General features: G+C 45.3%; 1 protein-coding gene across 1 annotated transcript in view; it reads left to right on the top strand.

Moving 5' to 3' along the window:
• Positions 1 to 21,370, top strand: part of LOC146185405 (neuronal acetylcholine receptor subunit alpha-10-like) — a 43,506-nt gene that overhangs the window by 9,908 nt on the left and 12,228 nt on the right. The window contains exons 2-5 of the mRNA XM_084607812.1: positions 1,940 to 2,085; positions 13,304 to 13,348; positions 15,808 to 15,917; positions 18,830 to 19,013. Coding sequence (XP_084463938.1) covers positions 1,940 to 2,085; positions 13,304 to 13,348; positions 15,808 to 15,917; positions 18,830 to 19,013 — 485 coding nt within the window. The remainder of the gene's footprint in view (positions 1 to 1,939; positions 2,086 to 13,303; positions 13,349 to 15,807; positions 15,918 to 18,829; positions 19,014 to 21,370) is intronic.

The raw sequence follows: 21,370 nt of genomic DNA, 5'->3' as shown, positions 1-21,370 counted from the left end.
AGCGGTCGTGCACAGGAACGTGCCTCTGCAGGGATTAGTTGGCAAGTGCCATAACTATAGGCACTGATTGATGTGGCCGAGGGCGGCGTTCGTGGTACAAAATTGCTGATAACGTCACCACGTCGGTGTACGGTTATGAGCCATGTCATGAACCTAATAATGAGACGTAACGTTCTATACAACCCTCACTCATGAGTCATGTGCGTTGTGTAGCGTAGCATTACTGAGCCCTTTACTAGTAAACTGTAAAGTGGCCACCCACGTACCGCAAACATATGGGCGGGTGCTATATATATATATATATATATATATATATATATATATATATATATATATATATATATATATATATATATATAGAAATAAGTCTGGTGAGGTAAAGCTAATTTTTGGCTCTTTCTTATCAGCGTCTGCTGAAGCTCACAATGGATGCATCTGACTTTTTAAATGAATAAGTTCTAGTCCCACAAACGATTTGCATCTCCATTTTTTTTAAATTCATCCTCTATCGCACGAAACACACCGAGTTTTATCAGTATACTCTCCTGACTGGGCGCTAGCACAAAAACTTAAATGTATACATGGAAACTTTTCAATGCAGATCACTCCTACCGAGTCAAAAAAACACAATATCTGTGTCAATATGCTATGCAAAATTGCAGTTTATTTACATTGCACGTGTATTAGCTTTTTACTCAAAAACCCTTTTGGTTCATGATGGTTACTGACGGTCAGTTCTGCTCTTTCGTTCAAAGGCTTTTTCATTATTGCTTATTTTTTGTTTACCGCTTGTCGTTGTTTACGGAGTAATGATTTGGTCTAGTTTCAGAAGCGCTCAACGTTGACAAGGCTTTTCCAAACGTGCTCAAATCGCGCTTTCGTCGCTCCTGTCATTAGCTATAATGACACCTAGATAAATACATGCGAAGCTCTAGACTGCTTAACTAAAACCGCGAGACACATTCAAAAGCTGAAGTTCTTGACGCGCATACAGGTAAGTGGGTTTTAGTTGCTGGCAGAGCTGACGGAACGCAATAGCAAGCGCATGAGCTTGGACTAGCCTGCTTAAATTATAGATAAGAAGAGCGAAGGCGCTGACGGCATAAAAATGAGCAAGCCTGGTCTGTGCATTACGCCGTTCTTGTTCGGGACTCCTTGTACGTTTTCCGCGAGAAACAGTAATGTTGGTATATGCACCGTACATGCTCTTTTTTGTTTGCGCTGTACGATACAATTTAACTCACCCGGCAAATCCAGTGCACTATGAGGGTTCTGATCTTCCTTATTCGACTCCTTTATGGTAGAACATCCAGGCTACAGGAAGATACCGGTTCCAGCGCAGAGAGGCACAGCCTGAGTAATTACCATAGCCAGAGCTACAAATTTCACAAAAATAAAAAGGCTAATCATCAAAGAGCCATCGCATGCATTCTCATAACCTACTAACGCAAGAGGGCAAGCAAGATACACGACTGACGAGGGCGCCTTCGCGTGCTTTTTTTTTTTTTTTTTTTCGAAAGGTATGAGGCGAAGTGGCCTATTCCGACCTATCAACGCTAGGGTGTTCTGTTTTGTACGTGTGCAGTGTGCTAAAAGAAAATGGCTCCCCTTTATATTTTACCGAACGTGTCCTTTTACACGACAATTCTATAGTGTCCTCCAGGTGAATGCAGCCAATGCTCCTCGTAGCGTATTTGTTCTTTCTCATTTGCTAACGTACCTTCAACGTTCATGATTCATAATCATCACCGTACACTTTACTTCTCTACCTCTTATTCCCCATTTTTTGCAGCAGACTCTTAGCAGTAGACCTGCATCCGTCTCTGAAGGTGCTATCTGGGTCCCTGCTCGAACTGTACTTTACCCTTCGCTTCTTTTTCTGACGTTCGCTTGAATGTTGTTGGATGTTCCCTCACAACTGGCGTTTGGATGTTCGCAGCGCCTTGTGGTCGGGCGGACGAGCAGGAGTACCGGCTGACGCGCTATCTCATGTCCAACTACGACCCGGCGGTACGGCCCTCCTTCAACTCGTCCCTGTCGCTGCGCGTAGACCTGGACCTTTCCCTGCTACAGCTCCTAGACGTGGTCAGTGCACTAAGACTTCCCTGTTTCTATGCTATTTCTTTGTTTCTTGACCTCTAGACGATGCCCCTTTTGCTGGGCAAAGCTGCTAACCTCGCAAAGGTTTCTTACGCGATGCTTTAGCCGCCATGTTAGCGTTTCTGTTGTTGTTGTTGTTGTTGTTGTTGTTGTTGTTGTTGTTGTTGTTGTTGTTGTTGTTGTTGTTGTTGTTGTTGTTGTTGTTGTTGTTGTTGTTGTTGTTGTTGTTGTTGTTGTTGTTGTTGTTGTTTTTCTTTCCAGTTGCTTGCAAGTTGCGGACCAACAACACCGTTTTCTTAATGCCCGCACGTGACACTATGACGAGCATTCCTTGTCTTCATTATTTGGTGTGCGGGCGTTGTTAATTCATTAAAGTGCATCGCCGATATGCACAAGGGTTTCTGTCCCAAAACCAAAATTGGTGTGCTGCTTATAACATGTTTAACTGGTTAACTGTTCGGCTCCATTTCGGCTTTCTCTACGCCATCAAGTACGCGATTCTTCTTCCTGCTTCTGTGTGTTTTTGTTTTCGCTTTTCTTCGGCGCCTCGACCTCAGAAGCAAACAGGATTGTTTCAGTATCTTCTATCGTTTAAAAGCCTGACCGGGGTGCAACTCAGAGTGCTTGCCACCTCGTACGAGGCAGCACACCAACCCCATTCAGGGGTGCAGAAAGTGGTAGGTCATTATAGTATGTAACACAGAGCGCGTCAAAACAGCCCACATAGAAGGAAATATTGAACGAGCCTGAGTGCTCTTGTTGGTCCAGTCTTCTGCATAGGCACCGTCGTGATGTGTGCTGTATTGAAGAAGCGCAAAGCGCGTCCGATGTCCGCAAACAAGAAGTCTCGTCAACTTGCCTCCAATTAAGCGCGGACTCTCCACGCGCTCTCAAAGCCTCTTTATTGTGTGTCCGCTGATTCAGCACGGTAGATTCTACTAAAAAAGTTGTTCCCTCGATAGATCTTCGCGACATATTTACGCTTCTAGTTTCACTTGATTTCCTTCAACACTTGGCAAAACAATTTTTGTTCCAAAATTCGACCGTTTATCGAGATCCCTCTGACACGTGACGGTGAGCACCAGCTGTTCGTTAGAGGAGTTTCGGTTTTAAAAAAAAATGAAAGCGAATTCGCAAATGAAGACCTCGCCTGCGTTAGAGCTTCCTAATGAAAGGTCAATACTGACCTCGGTTGTAATTAGAGCCAAGGCAAGACGTACCGAAGAGAAGAACATCAGTTGACATCGACAAATCGATTCGCCTTCACTTCAACCAGGAATCTCGTGGAGCTCCTGGTCTTACCTTTCTCCGTCTTCTTTTCATTCGCAATCATTCTTTCTTTATTTCTGAGACGCTGGAAGGTTTACAGTCCGATCTCGCGTGTACTTTATTTCAGGCGAACTGCAGCGTAACAATCAATCTTTCTGCGCTTTCTTTGCGATTTACTTTCCTGTGCTGCTCTTTTGCTTTGTAGACGGTGCCTCAATCTGGCGTCCCCGCTTCACACCGTTAGCGAGGCCTTTAAGCCAGTGAGCCGGCCAACTTCTTGGCAGGGGTTTTGACTCTGCTGCAAGCAAGAGGTATACTACGGTTGTTAAGGATAAGGAAACAGAAGCGACTTTGCAAGCAAGCAGCTGGGCTCCCGAGACTCCGTCGGTTTAGCTTCAGCGAAAGAAAGAAAAAAACGTGGACTGTGGAGTGGAATAAAAAGTACGATCGACAATTATCTCCACCTTTTAGGCTACGACGCGGCAGCGTTGACGTCTCCGGTTCGCCGGTTCCCTTTGCGAGTCCTCGTTCGAGTGCATTGGCTTTGCTATTCGCTCAAACATTAGTTCCTTAATTGAGACCTTAAATATACTTTTTCAGCATAGTCGTAAGCTGTAAGACCACCATACATAGATGTAACACCCCTTTTTAACTAAGCCATGCGAACGTGCCAGCGTGATCTAAGGCAATGTGTATGGTTCGCGATCCAAGGGTCTCGGTGTGTTCTATTCCCATCTTACAGGAGCTACCCGAATTGGCAACTCCTGACAACTTGATGTCACATGGTCTTGTGACGTCATAGATACCAAAGACGAATCAGAGCCCTGCCCTGTCACCTGCCAACTACCACCTGCGAGAGGCATGGCCGGGATTTTTCGATCACAGCGCCGACAATGATGGCATTGCCAGGCTTTCTTTCTTGGCGCCTATTAGCGGAGCCTCTAATGCTATCGCGTTGACAGGGTTTTGCTCCCTGTTCTTGCCTCGCTTTTCCTACTTGAGTTTTTGCCGCTGTTGTACTGAATTTATTCGTTTCATTTTCGCAAATGCCGCAGATTCACACGAGACAATTAGACAAATTACGCGGTAATCAGACACTTAAACGAACAGCTGGTGCTCACCGTCACGTGTCAGAGGGATCTCGATAAACGGTCGAATTTTGGAACGAAAATTGTTTTGCCAAGTGTTGAAGGAAATCAAGAGAAACTAGAAGCGGAAATATGTCGTGGAGATCTATCGAGGGAACAACTTTTTTAGTGGAATCTACCGTGCTGAAGCAGCGGACACACAATAAAGAGGCTTTGTGAGCGCGTGGAGAGTCCGCGCTTAATTGGAGGCAAGTTGATGAGACCTTTCGTTTGCGGATATCGGACGCGCTTTGCGCTTCTTTAATACAGCACACAGCATGACGGGGCCTATGCAGAAGACTGGACCAACCAGAGCACTCAGGCTCGTTCAATATTTCCTTCTATGTGGGCTGTTTTGATGTGCTCTGTGTTACATACTATAATGACCTACCACTTTCTGCACCCCTAAACGGGGTTGGTGGGCTGCCTCGTACGAGCTAGCAAGCACTCTGAGTTAGACCCCGGTCAGACCTTGAAACGATAGAAGGTACTGAAACAATGCTGTTTGCTTCTGAGGTCGAAGCGCCGAAGAAAAGCGAAAACAAATACATACAGTGGCAAGAAAAAGAATCGCGTACTTGATGGCGTAGAGAAAGTCAAAATGGAGCCGAACAGTTAACCAGCTAAATATGTTATAAGCAGTACACCAACTTTGGTTTTGGGACAGAAACCTTTGTACATGTCGTCGATGCACGATGCGGCAATCTTTCGAAACCAGTTGCATTTACCCTGCTATGCGACATTTCGACGTTTTTACTCTAACGAACGTGTTTACTCCGAGCCGAGACTTCAGAAACGCGACAGAACTTTGCGAGAATACATGCAGACGCCGGAATATTCGCGTGCTGATCATAGTACCGCCTACGCAGCAAAATGGAGAAAAGAACCGACAGCCCGGTTACCACTCTGAAGTGCGAACTTCATCGACAGCTGTCAGTGTCCTCGCTGTCCTCGCGATTTACAAAGCTCCTGAAAAAACACCGCAAAAGTTTGCGGGGAAGAGTTACAGCCGAGCTATTACTGCATTTACGAGCTATTACGAGCTATTAATCCGGCCTCGACCACTACGGACTAAGTAACGCTGTCATCGATAGCGCTGACAGCGTCGGAACTTAAGCGGCGTGCCGCAAGTTGCAGATACTGTCGGTAGTGCCCGTGCTCGGACACAAGCAACGGCGGCGGCATGTGTAGACGCGGCTGACCATTGGGCGGCAACACGCGCGACAACGCGCGATTTCGTTAGTCCGTGTCTGCAAGCGCCACATACAATCCTTCTAGGTGGTCTTGGCTCTCTTCCCGTTCGGATCATCCCTCGCCCCTTTCTTCCTATTATGTCTTCCTCTCACGTTCGCCTCCTCAGCCTAACAACACCGCTTGCCCCTTTCATCCTCTACCCTGCAATCTACTTTACCTCATTGTGCTTTACTCTTCCCACTCATCTTCCTCTCGGTCATTCTTCTGTTATTCTTTCCTAAGGGTGCCGTCACTAAATACGCTATTATAACTATAATCTCCCTTTAAAAGCAAAAAATTTGCTGAGGTTCAACACGGCTGAACCTAGTTTACAGTGCGGAAGCGCGATTAAGAACGGTCAGACACGTGCTTTAACTCCTCTGTGGCTGTTTGCAAACGTCAAGGAAATGCAAGTGACTGCACTAAGGTTCTAGTTTGCGACTCCTTACGGCTTTCTGCAAACCTCAAGTCCACCACAGCCGGATATATACGACACGAAAATGTCGAGCGTATTTTGTTGGGAGGTCCCAGCAGGCGAACCCGATGGGCAGCGGTGGGGGTGGAGGGAAAGTTTTGGTTTTGGTTTTGTGGGGTTTAAAGTCCCAAAGCGACTCCGGCTATGAGAGACGCCGTAGTGGAGGACTCCGGAAATTTCGACCACCTGGGGTTCTGTAACGTGCACTGACATCGCACATCACACGAGCGCCTTGCTTTTCGCGTAATCAGGGAATATTTCGTGGCGCAATGTCAGGCAATGTAGTATATTTGTACAGATACGTACCGGTATGACTAAAATTTGATAGGTGTATGAAGAAGAAGCAGGTGTTTGAAGTAGAAGATGCGAACCAGAAGAAGGAGGAATAAGCGCTATCGGATACGCGTGGCGAATAAAAAGAAGCGAACGGCTCCTGCTTCTCGCTCCGCACCTGAGGTCGTTTCTTTGAATTACATTGATTGATTGATTGATTGATTGATTGATTGATTGATTGATTGATTGATTGATTGATTGATTGATTGATTGATTGATTGATTGATTGATTGATTGATTGATTGATTGATTGATTGATTGATTGATTGATTGATTGATTGATTGATTGATTGATTGATTGATTGATTGATTGATTATCTTCATTTACAGAGTCATGTAGAACATGTTGGCGGGCTTGCGCAGGCCCTCCCCACTAGCTAATGCTGACGGTCAGGATCATCGCTGAGCAGAAAGACTCCCACATCTCTTCTAATGGGTTTGGAATGGGATCAACCATGGGATTAAATTGCCATGCCCACACCACGCGGTAGAGGTTAGTTACCTTTCCACAGCGTGGGCACTGCAGAGAGTATAGTGTAGAGTACCACTGATGTGACCCGGCTGGGTTACATCCGTGATTACATGTGATAACTTACAACTGTACGCTGAATGTTAATAGGGGAACAAACTAAGGAATTGGTCATGAGGCGAGTGGCAAAGTTCGTGTACGTAATGTAGGATTCGCAGAAAGCCGACAAGTAGAAGCCATAAATTCTACCGTACTATATCGTTAAAGAGGAAACTAATTTTTTCTTTTCTGCTCCCGCTTCCTCGAAACCGTCGAACGTCAACAGGCAGAGGCTGGATTTTTGTTAGCATGGCCGTCGCAATGTTAACACATTATTAGCAACACGCACGAACCGTTACAAGTGAGCTACTAAGCGACAACGATTCAAAGCAAGCAAGATTACGAAAATTCGCGAGCTGCTAGGTTAATTATAATTTCACAAAAACTTCTGGAGCAGTATGCAGTGCGCGGTGCGCGTAGTTCTGCATCACTGGAATCGATGACAAGATAGCCATGCGAACAAGCCATTCCTAAGTATTTGAGCAGCTGTTGGAACATTTTGGCTAGCAAATCTTTGAGCAGAAAACAAAAGTTACATGGGTGTGCTGAAGCTTCCTTGCTTGTTCAAATGCGAAATCATTGCGAATTTCAAACCTAGTTCTGTAATGACTCATTCTGCGTTTCGAATCCCGGCCTCGGCGGCCGCTTTTCGATGGAGGCGAAAAGCAAGGCGCCCGTGTGCTGTGCGATGTCAGTGCACGTTAAAGAACCCCAGGTGGTCGAAATTTCCGGAGCCCTCCACTACGGCCTCTCTCATAGCCTGAGTTGCTTTGGGACGTTAAACCCCACAAACCAACCAAACCAACCATCGTTCTGCGTTTCGTTGCTTAGTACTATATCGTTAACTATCACTATACATGTAATCTAATGACGTTTTATATTCACCCTTATTGATGAACTAAATTCTCATTGCAGTCGCTATTAGTCTTATTAACTATCTTATCTCATCGTCTAGATCATGATTACCATGATTATAACTAATAATCTGTTGACAACGTTGCTACGACTTAGAGCTTAATTAATCGTGTGCTTACGTCATTCCTTATGCACCCATCTCGTCGCCACACATTCCGTCCACAGTTCCTGTCGACGCCACCCTTGAGCCGAGAAATATTTTTGCATTAAAGAAGGTCGAGAAGGGCAATGCGAGCCCGAAGCCTTACTGGGAGTTTATCGATGTCCGCTGCAGCGAGTGACGCACGAAGGCGCTGCAACACCGACAGACTGCACTGGAGAGGGCCGAGCCACAGCTGAGCGTCGCTGAAGTCGACGCCCGCTTTTCTATGCAGACAAAGACGTTCAGATAAGAAAACACCTGGGGCTCCTCCACCGTATTGAGCGGTGATTTAATTTCGACGAATGTTTGCACTCTTTCTTAACTCGCTTCGTGCTTTTTTCCCCCGCTTTCCTGAAACCGTTACCTGAAAAGAATGTTCTCCCTATGACACACAGGTACCTTCCTTTCATTCGTACGTTAACTATTGAAACACGAAAACGATTTTTGTTTTTTTGGTTGTGGTTCCTCTGCTGCTTAATCGAGAAAAATATGTTCAGAAAGCATGCAAGAAACAACTATCCTTGTAGAAAAAAAAAGGTAGCATGTGCTTGGCACTCATGATCGACCCGTGCAGTATGCACTGCAGCTCTTTATTTTTTACTTTCTACATCTTTTACTCTTACCTCTTTCCATGTGCTTACATCTCGCGTAATGGCTTAGTAATACGTTTATGGATAAAAAACATAAAGTTCCCAGTTAATCAATACTAAAACCCGTTGTCCCAGAGCGACTCCATGTCGCCCCCCCCCCCCCCCCCCCCTATTTTTTATTTCTCTTCCTTACAGACCTTTTCTTTATCTCCCCTTTCACGAGTAGCCCTTGCTAGTTCTGTGAAACGTAGTGGAGAAACATAAAAACCAAGCCGGAATGGCTGTGCGTTACATAGCGGGCCAACTTAAAAACCGAACTTAAACCGTATATGACGGAAGGGGTGGGAAAGCAGGGAAATTTCCGAGCTTTAAGGCCGGAACCCAGACGTAGGTCGATACAGCCTCGAATGTTCTCCCTACTATTGGAGCCACCCTCCCCTCCTTCCTTCCTCCCTCCAAATCCTTCTTCTGTGGGGAAAGAGCGGCCGGTCCTGTGGGTGTTCAATACTCGGCAGCGGAGATCGAAATCGCATCTCTGCACTGGCCGTCAGCCGTCCCTCCCCCGCTGCGCTCCACCAACTGCGCTCTGCATACATCCCCTGTATCGAGCTGGTGGCGGATCTAAAGGCCTCCAGCGCGTTCGGCCCAAAGTCTCCGTTCTTATCTTATCTTTCTCTCCGGCTACAATTCGTTTGCCTCCAGGCTACTTTTACCTATTTTTTTCTAAGGAACATTTCGCTCATTTTTACATGGGAAGATGTTTTAAGCATAACCCAGGCTATTCTTGCAACTGGAAGGGGATGCTACTGTCGCAAAGAAGAAACCCAAAAGTCCTAAGAAGGAAGATTCTTCGTGGTTCGCCTTCTCGTACTTTGTCCCTTGTATAATCACGCTATTAAGTGGCAATCATTTTACATCACTGTGTAGAGCTTCAGCAACGAGTAACAGGTGCTCAATTTGCACTCGTGGAATGAAATAAATGTATTCCGTTGCTCTGTTTTGTATAGTTTTTATTTCAGTTGCCTAAAGTTGCCACTAAATTTGCGTCATAAATATGCCTTACTTCAAGGCATAAAATTTGCCTTACTTCAAGGATACTTGGGTATTTGGGCTGTATAAAGACGGTCCTTGCCTAAAACGAGTTGCGGAAGCAGTCTGGCGGTTATTTGAAGCCGGTAACTCAGAGCAGCTTAGCCAGAGTGCGCCGTTGCTAACTGTCGTAGTGTGAAAGATGTGGGGTCATGGCCCCATTTTCCCCGAAGCGCTTCATCTCAGACAAAGTGAGCGCTATAGTCCGAGGCGGAGCTTGTACCCTCTGGTCAGCACATGGCGACACTGGGTATCAGACTGCGCACCGTCTGCGTACCAGGCGGACTCGTAAAGCATCAGGCCCACAGGACGGCAGTCTCCGTATTTGCCCCACCATTCGCTTCTTCCTAACGAATCCTACCTACTTTGGAAGTGACGAGCGATAATCAGCGTACTGCAGTCTGCGGGTATGCAAAGATGCTTACGCCATCGCCTTGTCGCCTGAGGCCATAGTTTCTGTGCTGTTAACCCTAACTATACATCGCGGTCAGACAATTTGCCGCATTGCGCATCCACGCTGCGGCATGCTGGTATTATAGTAGCCTGCATGCAGCCTTTGCATGGCTAACCATTCGAGGATATCATCTGTGGATTATCTCGTCAGGATTATGCTCCTCATGCCTAAGTATTAGCACGCCACTCAGCAGTCGGGATGGCACTGAAGGCCCATTTGGAAATTCATTACGTCTGCTTTGCCACGTTGAGCATTTGTCAACAAATATTGTCGAATGTGGACAGTCGGGCGAAGTGCTTGACATGCTTGCCAGTACCTGGTGGTGTCGGTTTAAACATTAGGCGCATTTATCATACACGGCTGGATCCTTAGTCGAGGGCTCCAGTGCAGAGTACCACAACATTGGGTCGTTCCGCCAGAGTGTAGAATGTAGGTAGAAGGTTTGGGTGACGGTGGCAGGCGTTGTGGGACATAAGGAGGGCAGCTGCACGCAGTGTCTTAACGGGAACCAAGTCAGAACATTTAACGAGATAAATTGCATGAACTGCGCGTCTGTGTATGACGCATTAAAAAGTCGCTGTTCTATCGCTAGGGTGCGCTGTATTGCTGTGAAGCTGGAGCATGAAATGAGCATGATAGCTACTGCTACCACCCCGTTTCAAAGGGGACGCTCCTATATTCTGTCCATCCATCTAGCTGGGTAATAAATCATAAAAAAGGTTCATCGTATGCCACTACAGCTCTTTCTGTCACTTGTCATTGATTTCAACGCTTGCCTTTGCACTGTCAGATCATCCGGGGGGCCAAGCGATGAGAACGAAATCAAATATTGCGACGCTAATTTTCTGAGCTATTCGAGTTTGCTTTAATGAACAACAGCTCTGGGAGCACTTTTTAGGGCTAGAGCTGTCTTGCTAATCCTGATCTCTATGACGGAATCCGACCTTCCTTATCGCCGTCCTTTCTGACAAATTAAAGCATCTTCCTGCAAGAATTTTAATCCTGCGAAAACGCTCTACCAGGTCACCGCGCCCGGGCCAGAAAAGGAGTCCATGGTCTTTAGAAAGAGAGAAGCGGCGGCACATTCCGAACGCGAGAGTACACGGGTCGTACTCGTGTGTGCTCTCCCAAGATTAGGTGCTACAGGAAAATTGATCATCCACAGACGTTTCTCCCGAGCAAATGAATTTAATAATGAGCTTTATCGTGTGTTTTTTTTAAGAGCAGGACAGCATCCGATTTACACAGGCAGCAGAGAAGCGAATAAAAAAAAAAAATAAGAGAACGATGCATACATAATGCACATCGAGGTGGCAAAAAAATATACCGTATAGATAAGTGACAATCAAATAAGTGATAAGTGCAGCCCCGCTATCGTTCTCGTGGAGTTTGTGGTTAGAGGAGGAATCGCTCCGTTGGCACCCTTAGATAAGGCTTATATTAGTGGAGCAGAATTGGAGGCACAGAGAGCAAGAGTGGGGGGAGAGAGAGAGAGAGAGAGAGAGAGAGAGAGAGAGAGAGAGAGAGAGAGAGAGAGAGAGAGAGAGAGAGAGAGAGAGAGAGAGAGAGAAGAATAATGGAAAGAATTGAGGTGAGCTCGGAGGCAAGCGGCCGAGTTTACCTCGCGCAGTCACTGGTGCTACTCCGGACATAAGAAGAGCACGTGTCAGCGAAATAAAGAAAACGAGACCAGGGAGTCTCGCGAAAACAAGGACAGTGAAACGGATAAGGTGAGCGCGAAACAAGAAGCGGTTCCTCAATAATTCATCGTTTCGCGGGCGTGCGGCGCCGCGAGCTGCATTTACCTGGCTGCAAATGCATTTCTCCGTACCTCAGTGGCAACGGCAAGGTGTTCAGGCGCCTATGTACAGAAAACGGGATCGCGCACACGCGCGCGCGCGCGCAGAGCTGCAACGGGGCCTCGTTTTTCTTGCTGAATGTCGGCAGACGAAGGGAGGGGAGGAACGCCATCTTTTCCCCATTCCTCCCCATTTCCTCGCTCGCTGTTGCTGCTTACACCGCTACGCATCGAGAGGACAAAACGCACGCGCGCCTAATCAACGATACTCGATGCCGAGCTGCGCCTGCGCAAGAAAAATAAAATGAAGAAGAAGTTAGTGAAAGAAGTGGATAAAAAAAAAAACGATGCAGGACGAACAAACCCGAAAGGGAATGCAATAGCAGAGACACACACCGACTAACGAGAAAACTGTGAGGCAGCGCGCACAAAGTTCCAGGTATATGTGTACAGGTATGCTGTGGGGGTGCAACACACTGGGCGCTTTTCGAGCGCCTAGGGGCTTCCCACTACGCTCCGCGTGAAAGTGGCTAGTTCGCTTCTTTTTTTTTCCCCCCTTTTTTCCCTTTTTCCTTCCTCCTCCTGCATGGACGCATGCCACTTGATCACGCGAAGCGGTGCTCTCGGTTCTCCTTCTCCAACCCTCTTGCTCGACTCCGAGAGCGTCGTGTTTGTTTCCCGTATTCGTCCGTTATTTTGACCGCCGCCATCGATATACGGCTAATTATAGGCGCGCGTACTTTCCCGCAGTGCAGCTCTTTATGACCGCGCATCGAAGAGCTGGGTGCGCACGCGTGCTTCGTCTCTCTGAGGTGCTCTCGTTCGTTCGCGTGGGAGTGTGGGCGCGCGCGCCCGAATGTGTAATTAAACGGAACGCGATTCTTCCCCAGTGCGGAAATACATAGCTCGCCAGCTCGCTGTACTCTTTCCCTCCCGCGCCTTCATTTTCCCAATTTCCCGTTATTTTCCATTCGCAATAGCACTCCTCTTCCTCCGCAAGGGGGACTGCGTGGCGTGGTAAATGAGAGACTGAAGCGAGCGCGCTAGAATTAAGGGAGCTTTGAAAAGTAGAAGCTGGTCATCGAGTGTAATTTTCGTGATGAACCGCTTCGATTGTTAGCTGTATAGACTGGGTCGTCCCACCCCTCCTCACTGGATTTCTTTATGTTTCTCTCAATGTATCTGTTCTATGTCCCATTCTTTCTTTCAGGATGAAAAAAGCCAGACAATCTCGACGAACTGCAGGCTAATGCAGGTAGGTTGATACATCCACTATTTTAAAATGTCCTTCTGTCTTTCCAGCTGTTGTCTGTCCCTGTTCAGCGCGCACGTGCCTCACCGTACACGTATTCTAAATGGCGACGCGACTTCGTGGATGGAAATTTCGCACGCGCGGGTGCGTTTTAGAGTCTCCGTCTGCTCGGGAACGGCAAAAAAAAAAAAAAAATTCTTACGCAAAGTACTCCGTTGCAGAATTTTCCGGCTTCCTTTTCTTCCTCTTAATAGTAAGACCTAAGTCGGCGGTATTGGAGCGCTGGAGGAGGTAAAAAATGTGTTTACCGGTTCCTGCTCCAAGTTGAATTTAAGTTCCGCTCAGCCGGAGGTGATATACGGCGACTGTTTAACCGCCGCAGAATGCGGCGATTAGAAAAACGCGTTCCGCGGTTACCGAAGAAAAACGTTCGCCGTCAGGAGAGAGAAGGGGGGGGGGGGGGGGGGGGGGGGGGAGGTTTAATGAGCAAAGTGTTTAGTGCTTTAATACAGCATACCTAGCAATTTTGCGCAGCGCATGTACTTGTAATAAACAAGCCAAAAATTAAGTTCAGTATCCCAAACCGGCATACGCTGATCTTGTGTTATAGCAAAATTGTGTTATAGCAAACCACAGTCAAATGCTGTCAGCGAATACGTGTAATAAATAGCAGTATACCATGACATCGTATATTTCATGGGGCCGTAGTATTAAAATGGAGAAAAATATAGTGAAGCGCGTTATAAACAAAATATTGTTGTGGCAGCATTAAACTAGATTAAAATGCGTTATAAATAGAATTTGTACTTTTCTGTTTAGACCGCGATAAAGACCTCAAGAACATGCGCAAAATTCAGTCTTCTAAGTTGTTCTTTAACCGAGAAAGATCAGGAACCTTAACATGCAGACCAGTGTTAACTGGCTATTGATTAGGACCGGTCATAAAAGAAAATTATCAAATTTCCGATGTAGCACAGTTGTGCTCTTTCGAGGTAGTGCTCCGCTATCTTACTCCCTTCAGCGACAGTTTCATCGCTGCCGTCAACAGAAAGACGAGGTCATGTGACGCTTCGTCCTCCCAATCAGCGCAGAACAACAGCCCAAAGATAGTATGCAATAACTCAGATTTTATGCAAACTTCTGCTGGTGTGTTTGGTGGATGGTCCTGCTATTTAATTTGTTCCTATGGCGGTAGCAGTTTCTTCATGCGCGCAGTTGTGTGCGGAGCTATTCGCCAATTACGGAAATTACTGAAAAATCGAGCACTCACTATAGCACAAAGTGATCAGAAAGGACATAAAACCCCATAGGTGTACCGCATTACTTCACTTTAAAAAAATGCAATTCATTTGCAAAAATTAAAAATAGCATGTTCGCAGAAAAGAAAAAGGTGTTTTGAAATAAACACGGAAAAAATCCGCTGAATTCTCAAAAATAAAACGCAAAAATTCTTACCCTTAAAATTGCGATGTAGTGCAGTCAAGTGTAGAGTGGTGTAACAGCAAATTACATAGCCAAGAAAACTCAATAAGGACAAGATATAGTTTAAAACTACACCACCTACACCAGTGCAGCAAAAATCCATTGTAGGTATAGAAGATTTGCTACACTGGTGTAGCTAGTGTAGTTTAAACAAATGGCCCTATAGGTAAACGTTGTAAGCAGTATCGCAACAACGTTAAACACCGAGAGAATGGGCTTGATAATATAGTGTAGGCTAGTTCAGCGCAAAATAACATGAAACATGGTACAGGTTATTAGCTTAAGTGCGGCTAACTGTTATTTAATGCATCTAGCAGGCTACAGCATAGAAAAGTGATGAGGTCACTCAATTTTGACTCCTTCCCCAAAGCGTTAGGATGTCTCATCGAGAAACACATATTTGCAACCGCGTTATAACTAGTGTTGTTTTTGCTGGTGTTGATTTCTCTTGCACCTTACTATACCAAATCGGCTTTGTTTTCTTCGCACTGTCACTGCTACGAGCGTACACTTCGGTCACAATTTCTACTAAAACAAAAATGCAAACGTGATTAAAAGGCTTCTGATTTTTTTGCTGACGTTAGTTCTTCTAATCATAACTATCGCTAGTTAATAAAGTTTTACTGTACCAACTGTTATCGCGCCAAATGCATTATCGTTTGTGCCGCTATATATTTTCTTTCGTAAGCTGAAATAGGGGAGGAAATCAGTTAGGGGTAAACATTATTATTTTTACTTCTACCCTTCACTCGTCCAGAGGAAAATCGCTTGAACGAAAATATGAAAAAATGCTCGTCAATCACGTTTATTTGATTAGCCATTCGTCGAACGCTCGTTGTGGGTATGCCTTCAATATTGCCTCTACCTGTACGTTTTTTCCTCGCGACTGCGATGCTTAAATTTAAACGAGTCGAAATGTCTTTTTTTTTTTTTCTTTATCGCTGCGAGAGTGAAAAGGGCATTGTGTGCACTGCTCGCAGCGCTGGACGGACGCTCACCTGAAATGGAACGCATCGGACTTCGGCGGCATCGGTGTTTTGCGTATTCCATCGGCGCAAGTCTGGAAGCCGGATCTGGTCCTATACAACAAGTAGGACGATGAACTTTGCTTTTTCCTCCCATTCGATTGCCTCAGCTTTTTCAGGGCATCATTGCAATTTATAGTCAGAGCAGATATATATTCGGCATAAATAGTATATCCAGGCTTCAAGAAATAAAATTCCTTAGTTTTGCAAAGGAAACACTCAGTAATTACATTTCTCACACACTTTACAAATTTTTTACGGACTTTCAAAATAGTTACAAACTCATGTAATGCTAAAACAGGATTCACTTAAGGGATTGCGGGATCACTTCGTATTTCCAGGATGCACATGATACTATAAACATTTAAAAAATGGGAAATATATACCTCCGTCAAAATCTGTTTGCCACAAAATGGTGAGTACGTGCTATCAAACTCACTGTTTTATGAAATTCATTTTGCTGCCGTTATTATAAGGCATAAAAAGGCAGCCTATTTGCAAAGTGAACAATACTAAATTTGCATCAAACGCAGAAATAAGTCCTAGCTTTAGCGCACCCTTAGAAAAGCCTGCAAGTTTGCAACGTACACAGCTGTATACAAAATGCCTGAACTGATTTAAGGGCTTGCGTGCCTTCGTGCGTCTGTTGACTTGCTCAGACAGTATTGCTCAGGGATGGACAGGTGTTTCAGGTAACACCGAAAACGCATTGGCATTTGGTTCTATGGATTATTAGTATGTGAACCAACTACAGTTAGTTAGTTAGTTAGTTAGTTAGTTAGTTAGTTAGTTAGTTAGTTAGTTAGTTAGTTAGTTAGTTAGTTAGTTAGTTAGTTAGTTAGTTAGTTAGTTAGTTAGTTAGTTAGTTAGTTAGTTAGTTAGTTGGTTAGTTAGTTAGTTAGTTAGTTAGTTAGTTAGTTAGTTAGTTAGTTAGTTAGTTAGTTAGTTAGTTAGTTAGTTAGTTAGTTAGTTAGTTAGTTAGTTAGTTAGTTAGTTAGTTAGTTAGTTAGTTAGTTAGTTAGTTAGTTAGTTAGTTAGTTAGTTAGTTAGTTAGTTAGTTAGTTAGTTAGTTAGTTAGTTAGTTAGTTAGTTAGTTAGTTAGTTAGTTAGTTAGTTAGTTAGTTAGTTAGTTAGTTAGTTAGTTAGTTAGTTAGTTAGTTAGTTAGTTAGTTAGTTAGTTAGTTAGTTAGTTAGTTAGTTAGTTAGTTAGTTAGTTAGTTAGTTAGTTAGTTAGTTAGTTAGTTAGTTAGTTAGTTAGTTAGTTAGTTAGTTAGTTAGTTAGTTAGTTAGTTAGTTAGTTAGTTAGTTAGTTAGTTAGTTAGTTAGTTAGTTTATTAGTTGTCACACCGGTGTGATTTTTGTCAGAGTGCCGTATGCGCAAAGACTGCCCAAAGAGAGATACTTCTTTAAACAAGGCACTTTTGAGACACTACGCGCAATAAGCAGAAAACATTCTGCGAATCTTGATGGCCTCAGTCTTAACAACTCCCAACAACGATATTCTAAGCTTCACATTGTACCAAATAGCCTCGTTTCAAGCTTCCTGTCGAGTAAGTCACTGCAATTAGTATCGGCAGTGGAGGCATTCGACAGTCGTCGAAATCACGATGTCCTACTTTCTCTGCTTTTCGCCCTCGTCGAAACTCAGCCGGCTTATCCGGGATCAGAACAGGAAAAAAACTTCGCCGTTCAACAGAACATGTCATTTGTCTTTTTGAGCTTTTTGTCAGTATTGGTTATCAGGTTCAGACGACTCCTAAAGTAGCTCTTAAAGCAACTTGACTGAATTGTCGCGTCATTTTTCACTCATAAAAAAAAAATTACATTGCTTCCTCTCAAACCTTTCCTCCAGGCCAATCAACACGAGGCTGTCTCTGTCAAAATAATATTCATCCGAAAAGAAAAATTAATAAAAGCATTCCTAACTTCACGCTGCTAGCGAAAGTCACGCTCTATAAACTTGTGGTTATTTTACGCTTGTACAGTTGATTTCCTGTGTCCTGGGTAGAGACAACGGATCCTATTCAGCCCGCAACTTCTCAGTAAACTAGAACCAAGTAACTGACCATTAGCTTGCTGGCAAAGCACTGCCCGTTATAGTTGCATATGACATACCACAGCGTTATGCAGTGCAAGAGGTTAGTCACACACGCTGTTTTGTGTGGTTCAGACATGAGGAGGCTAGCTGCAAAAAAAAAAAAAGAAATACAAGAGCTCAACGCTGCTGAGCCAAATATTGAGCGAAAGCATTAGCTGCGGGTGACCGAGCGTTCTTCTTCTTTTTCTTCTTCCTCAGCCTACGCATAAAGCCCCGCTTTAACCAAGCCGTATGAACGTGCCTTAGTAGCCTATAGGGGTAACGTGAATGCCAGGGTCCTAGCAGGCTGATTCTCACATAACCGTCCCATGTGAAACAAGAGACCCACGTTGGCAGCTCCTGCCATCTGAGCCGCGGCTCCGACCACGCTACGCCGACCGCTTGAGTTGGGAGCCCATATCTCGCTTTTATGTCACATGAGGTGTGACGTCACAGCGTCACGTGGGTAAGACGTGGCTACCGACGCGCTACGCTGAAGGCTCGAAACCTAGAGTAGTATTGCTTTCGCAATAAAAAAAAAAAAAAAAAAAAAAAGATATGGCAATGCAAAAAGTACACAACACACTACCCGAGGAGACTATCCTATCACGCCGACAAGCAACGTAATCGTCTGAATGACGGGCGAAATGCTGTTCCTGGTGCAGGTGGTTCTGCCCAACGTTGTCCTGTGTACTTCCTCTTGCGTTCCAGATTTTTTAATCCGATAACCTTTAATGGGTCATGCTCGCGGTTCGTATCCGTTCGTCCGTCCGTAACGCTTTCGTTACGTGGGAGGCGGTAGCTGGCAACTGACAAGGCCGAGCAGTATACTGGATGTAGGGCTTCCTGACATTACGTTTGGCAGGAGCAGCCAACTCGGGCCTCTGCTTTCATACGCAGTGCCCGCGGCGACTACCACGCCGGCCAGCTGGGCAGCAATGTGATCGTCCGGTGGACGGGCGAGGTGCTGTTCCCCGTGCAGGCGGTTCTGTCCAGCGCCTGCCGTCTGGACCTGCACTACTTCCCTTTCGACGTGCACCTCTGCCAGCTGCAGTTCGTCTCCTGGACGTACGACGCGCAGCAGGCAAGTCCATGAACCGCCACCTGCAGACAAGCCTCTGCGAAACTTTGGGGTTTCGAATTTCTGAACGAATTGGTATGAACTGGTGTGTACCTGGGGTCCGTATTTCGAGTTTTCGTCGTTATCGAAAGTGTCGCTATCTCCTCGACCTCGAGTCATCTGATTGGTGGAAACACCGGAAACGGGTGTCACTATCACTTTCGGTTCCTTCGTTTTCACCAATCAGACGACTCGAGGTCGGGGAGATAGCGACACTTTCGATAACAACGAAAACTCGGAATACAGACCCTGTGCTTGACGGGTTGGCAAAGCACGGTTACTACGGTTGGTGAACGTGATATGTTTGTGACGTCTTGCGCAAATAGAACCAACGGGCAACACAAGAGCGACTCCAATCGAAGTTGGTACACCATTTCATCGAGAAAGGAATGGAAGATAAAACAAGGTACACGGTGTGGGCCAAAAAAGAAGCTCGGTTGAATGTATATTCATAACAAGAACTCTTTATCCCTTCCCTTTGTTCCTGTCGTTTCCGTCCGACAAGGGAACCCACAAACTGTGCATGTCATCTATAGGCAGCGTTCACCTTCTGGGAAGAAGAGAGGGCAGGCAATGTTGCAGGATGCTATCACCTGCATGCATATGTAAGTCACGTCACTCCCCGTGCCTGAACTTGAACCAAATATCGTGCAGTGCGCTTCATTGTCCCTTTCTTCTCCATCCTATACATGTAACATGGAGCGTGTGGCTTGGATTAGATCCCTGTAAAAGCTACTTTTCTTGAAGGCGCGCGGTGCACCTTCGAGTGATCAATATTATTCTTGATTCTTCCCTCAACGTTTTTATGTTTTTTTTTTTATTTCTTCCCCCTTTCACTCTACGTTCCATCCCTTCTCTCACTGGGGTGTTGAAGTGCCATGACAGTGAGGCAGTTACTACGCCTCAACTTCCCTCACCAAGAACATTCACTTACCATGCCGCCGACATTGTTGTTATTGTCGTCATAACAAATGGCACATACCGGGGTATCGCGCAAGAAGGAATCGTGGTGCAGAAAAATATTTGAGACGACATTTCATCGAAGGCACTCAATTTGCGCCGGGACTTCCTCTTTCGGGGAACGGTCGATTTTGAAATACAAAGGTGATCATGACGACCTCAGGATGACGGCGCACTTGCGTACAGGCACGAAAGCCTAAGAAAGTGCCCGCTCAAAGGCTATCGTGCTTGGAGTTGTACGAGTGAATGAAGGCAACTTCTAAATCGAAAGGGTTTCCCTCATGAACGAAGTAGTTTTGGGACCTTTCAAGACAGGGCCGATGTATCGACACTGTATGTTTTCCTGCCCTGTTGCAATACAGTCACCTCACTTTCCACACCCTCCTCCCCCAACCTGGCGTGCTCGGTTAGCCTCTGACCAGCTGAAGGACTAGTTGGCCTTGGTGACTCTGGCCCAGGACATTTTGACGCTTAATAGTGCGTTGAATAAAGTCGTTTTCTCCTCTTCCTCGAGAAGTGACCACTTGTGTGCTAAGGAATCAGAAGAGGGAGAAATTTGTTCATTAAGTACGCTTTGCACCTCTGCTAGATGATATCCTTTATATGGTGAACGCGAACAGGTATAAGGAAAAGGAAGAAGGGAAATGATGTAGACGACGCGTTTCATGACGTACAGTTTTCTATTTTCGCATCGAGGGCGAACTCCTCCTCCTCTCCTTCGGTGCAACTGTCAAATGGCATGCATTAAAGCCAATGTGAGAGAGTATAATTCTGCAACCAACCAGGAGATTTCGTGTTAACGCTTGAGTGTCCTGATTTCATTTTCAAATTTTATTCAACTAAATATCTTTTCTTGGTTGCTATATCCCTACCACATAAAAATCAAAAGCTTTTTTCATCGGCATGTATTTCTAATTCATAACTTATGTATGGTACAGCCTTAAGACAGGGTGAATTATTCATCGCTTTCTACCTGCCCGAAACCCTGGCCAGTCCCCCTCTGTCCCACTGTGGGTACGTGCCATGCCTTATGAGGCAAGAAGGATGAACTAGAGGAGAGAGTTTATTGTGAAGAAAGAGGGGCTTTGTAATTTACGTTTACGTGACCAAAAGTGAAGTGATTTCTGGGGAGGAGAGAAGTAAGTAAACAAAAAGATAAAGCACCAAAATAAAAATTAGAAATTATAATGCATTCAGGAGGCTACCACTGTTGAATTTGTAACCAAGTGACTTAAAAAATGGGAGAGGGGAGGGGGCAACATATCTCAAAAATACTTCTGCGCCACAATTCTTGGTCGATCCTCCTGTTTAGGTATGTGTCATTTCTTATGAGGTCAACAAATCTGCAATGTCGGCGCGTG

Source organism: Amblyomma maculatum, chromosome 6 (assembly GCF_055883805.1).
Source record: "Amblyomma maculatum isolate TAMU_Amacu chromosome 6, ASM5588380v1, whole genome shotgun sequence".
Taxonomy (NCBI): domain Eukaryota; kingdom Metazoa; phylum Arthropoda; class Arachnida; order Ixodida; family Ixodidae; genus Amblyomma; species Amblyomma maculatum.
The sequence above is the reverse complement of the archived record's forward strand: the minus strand, read 5'-3'. Positions and strand labels throughout refer to the sequence as shown.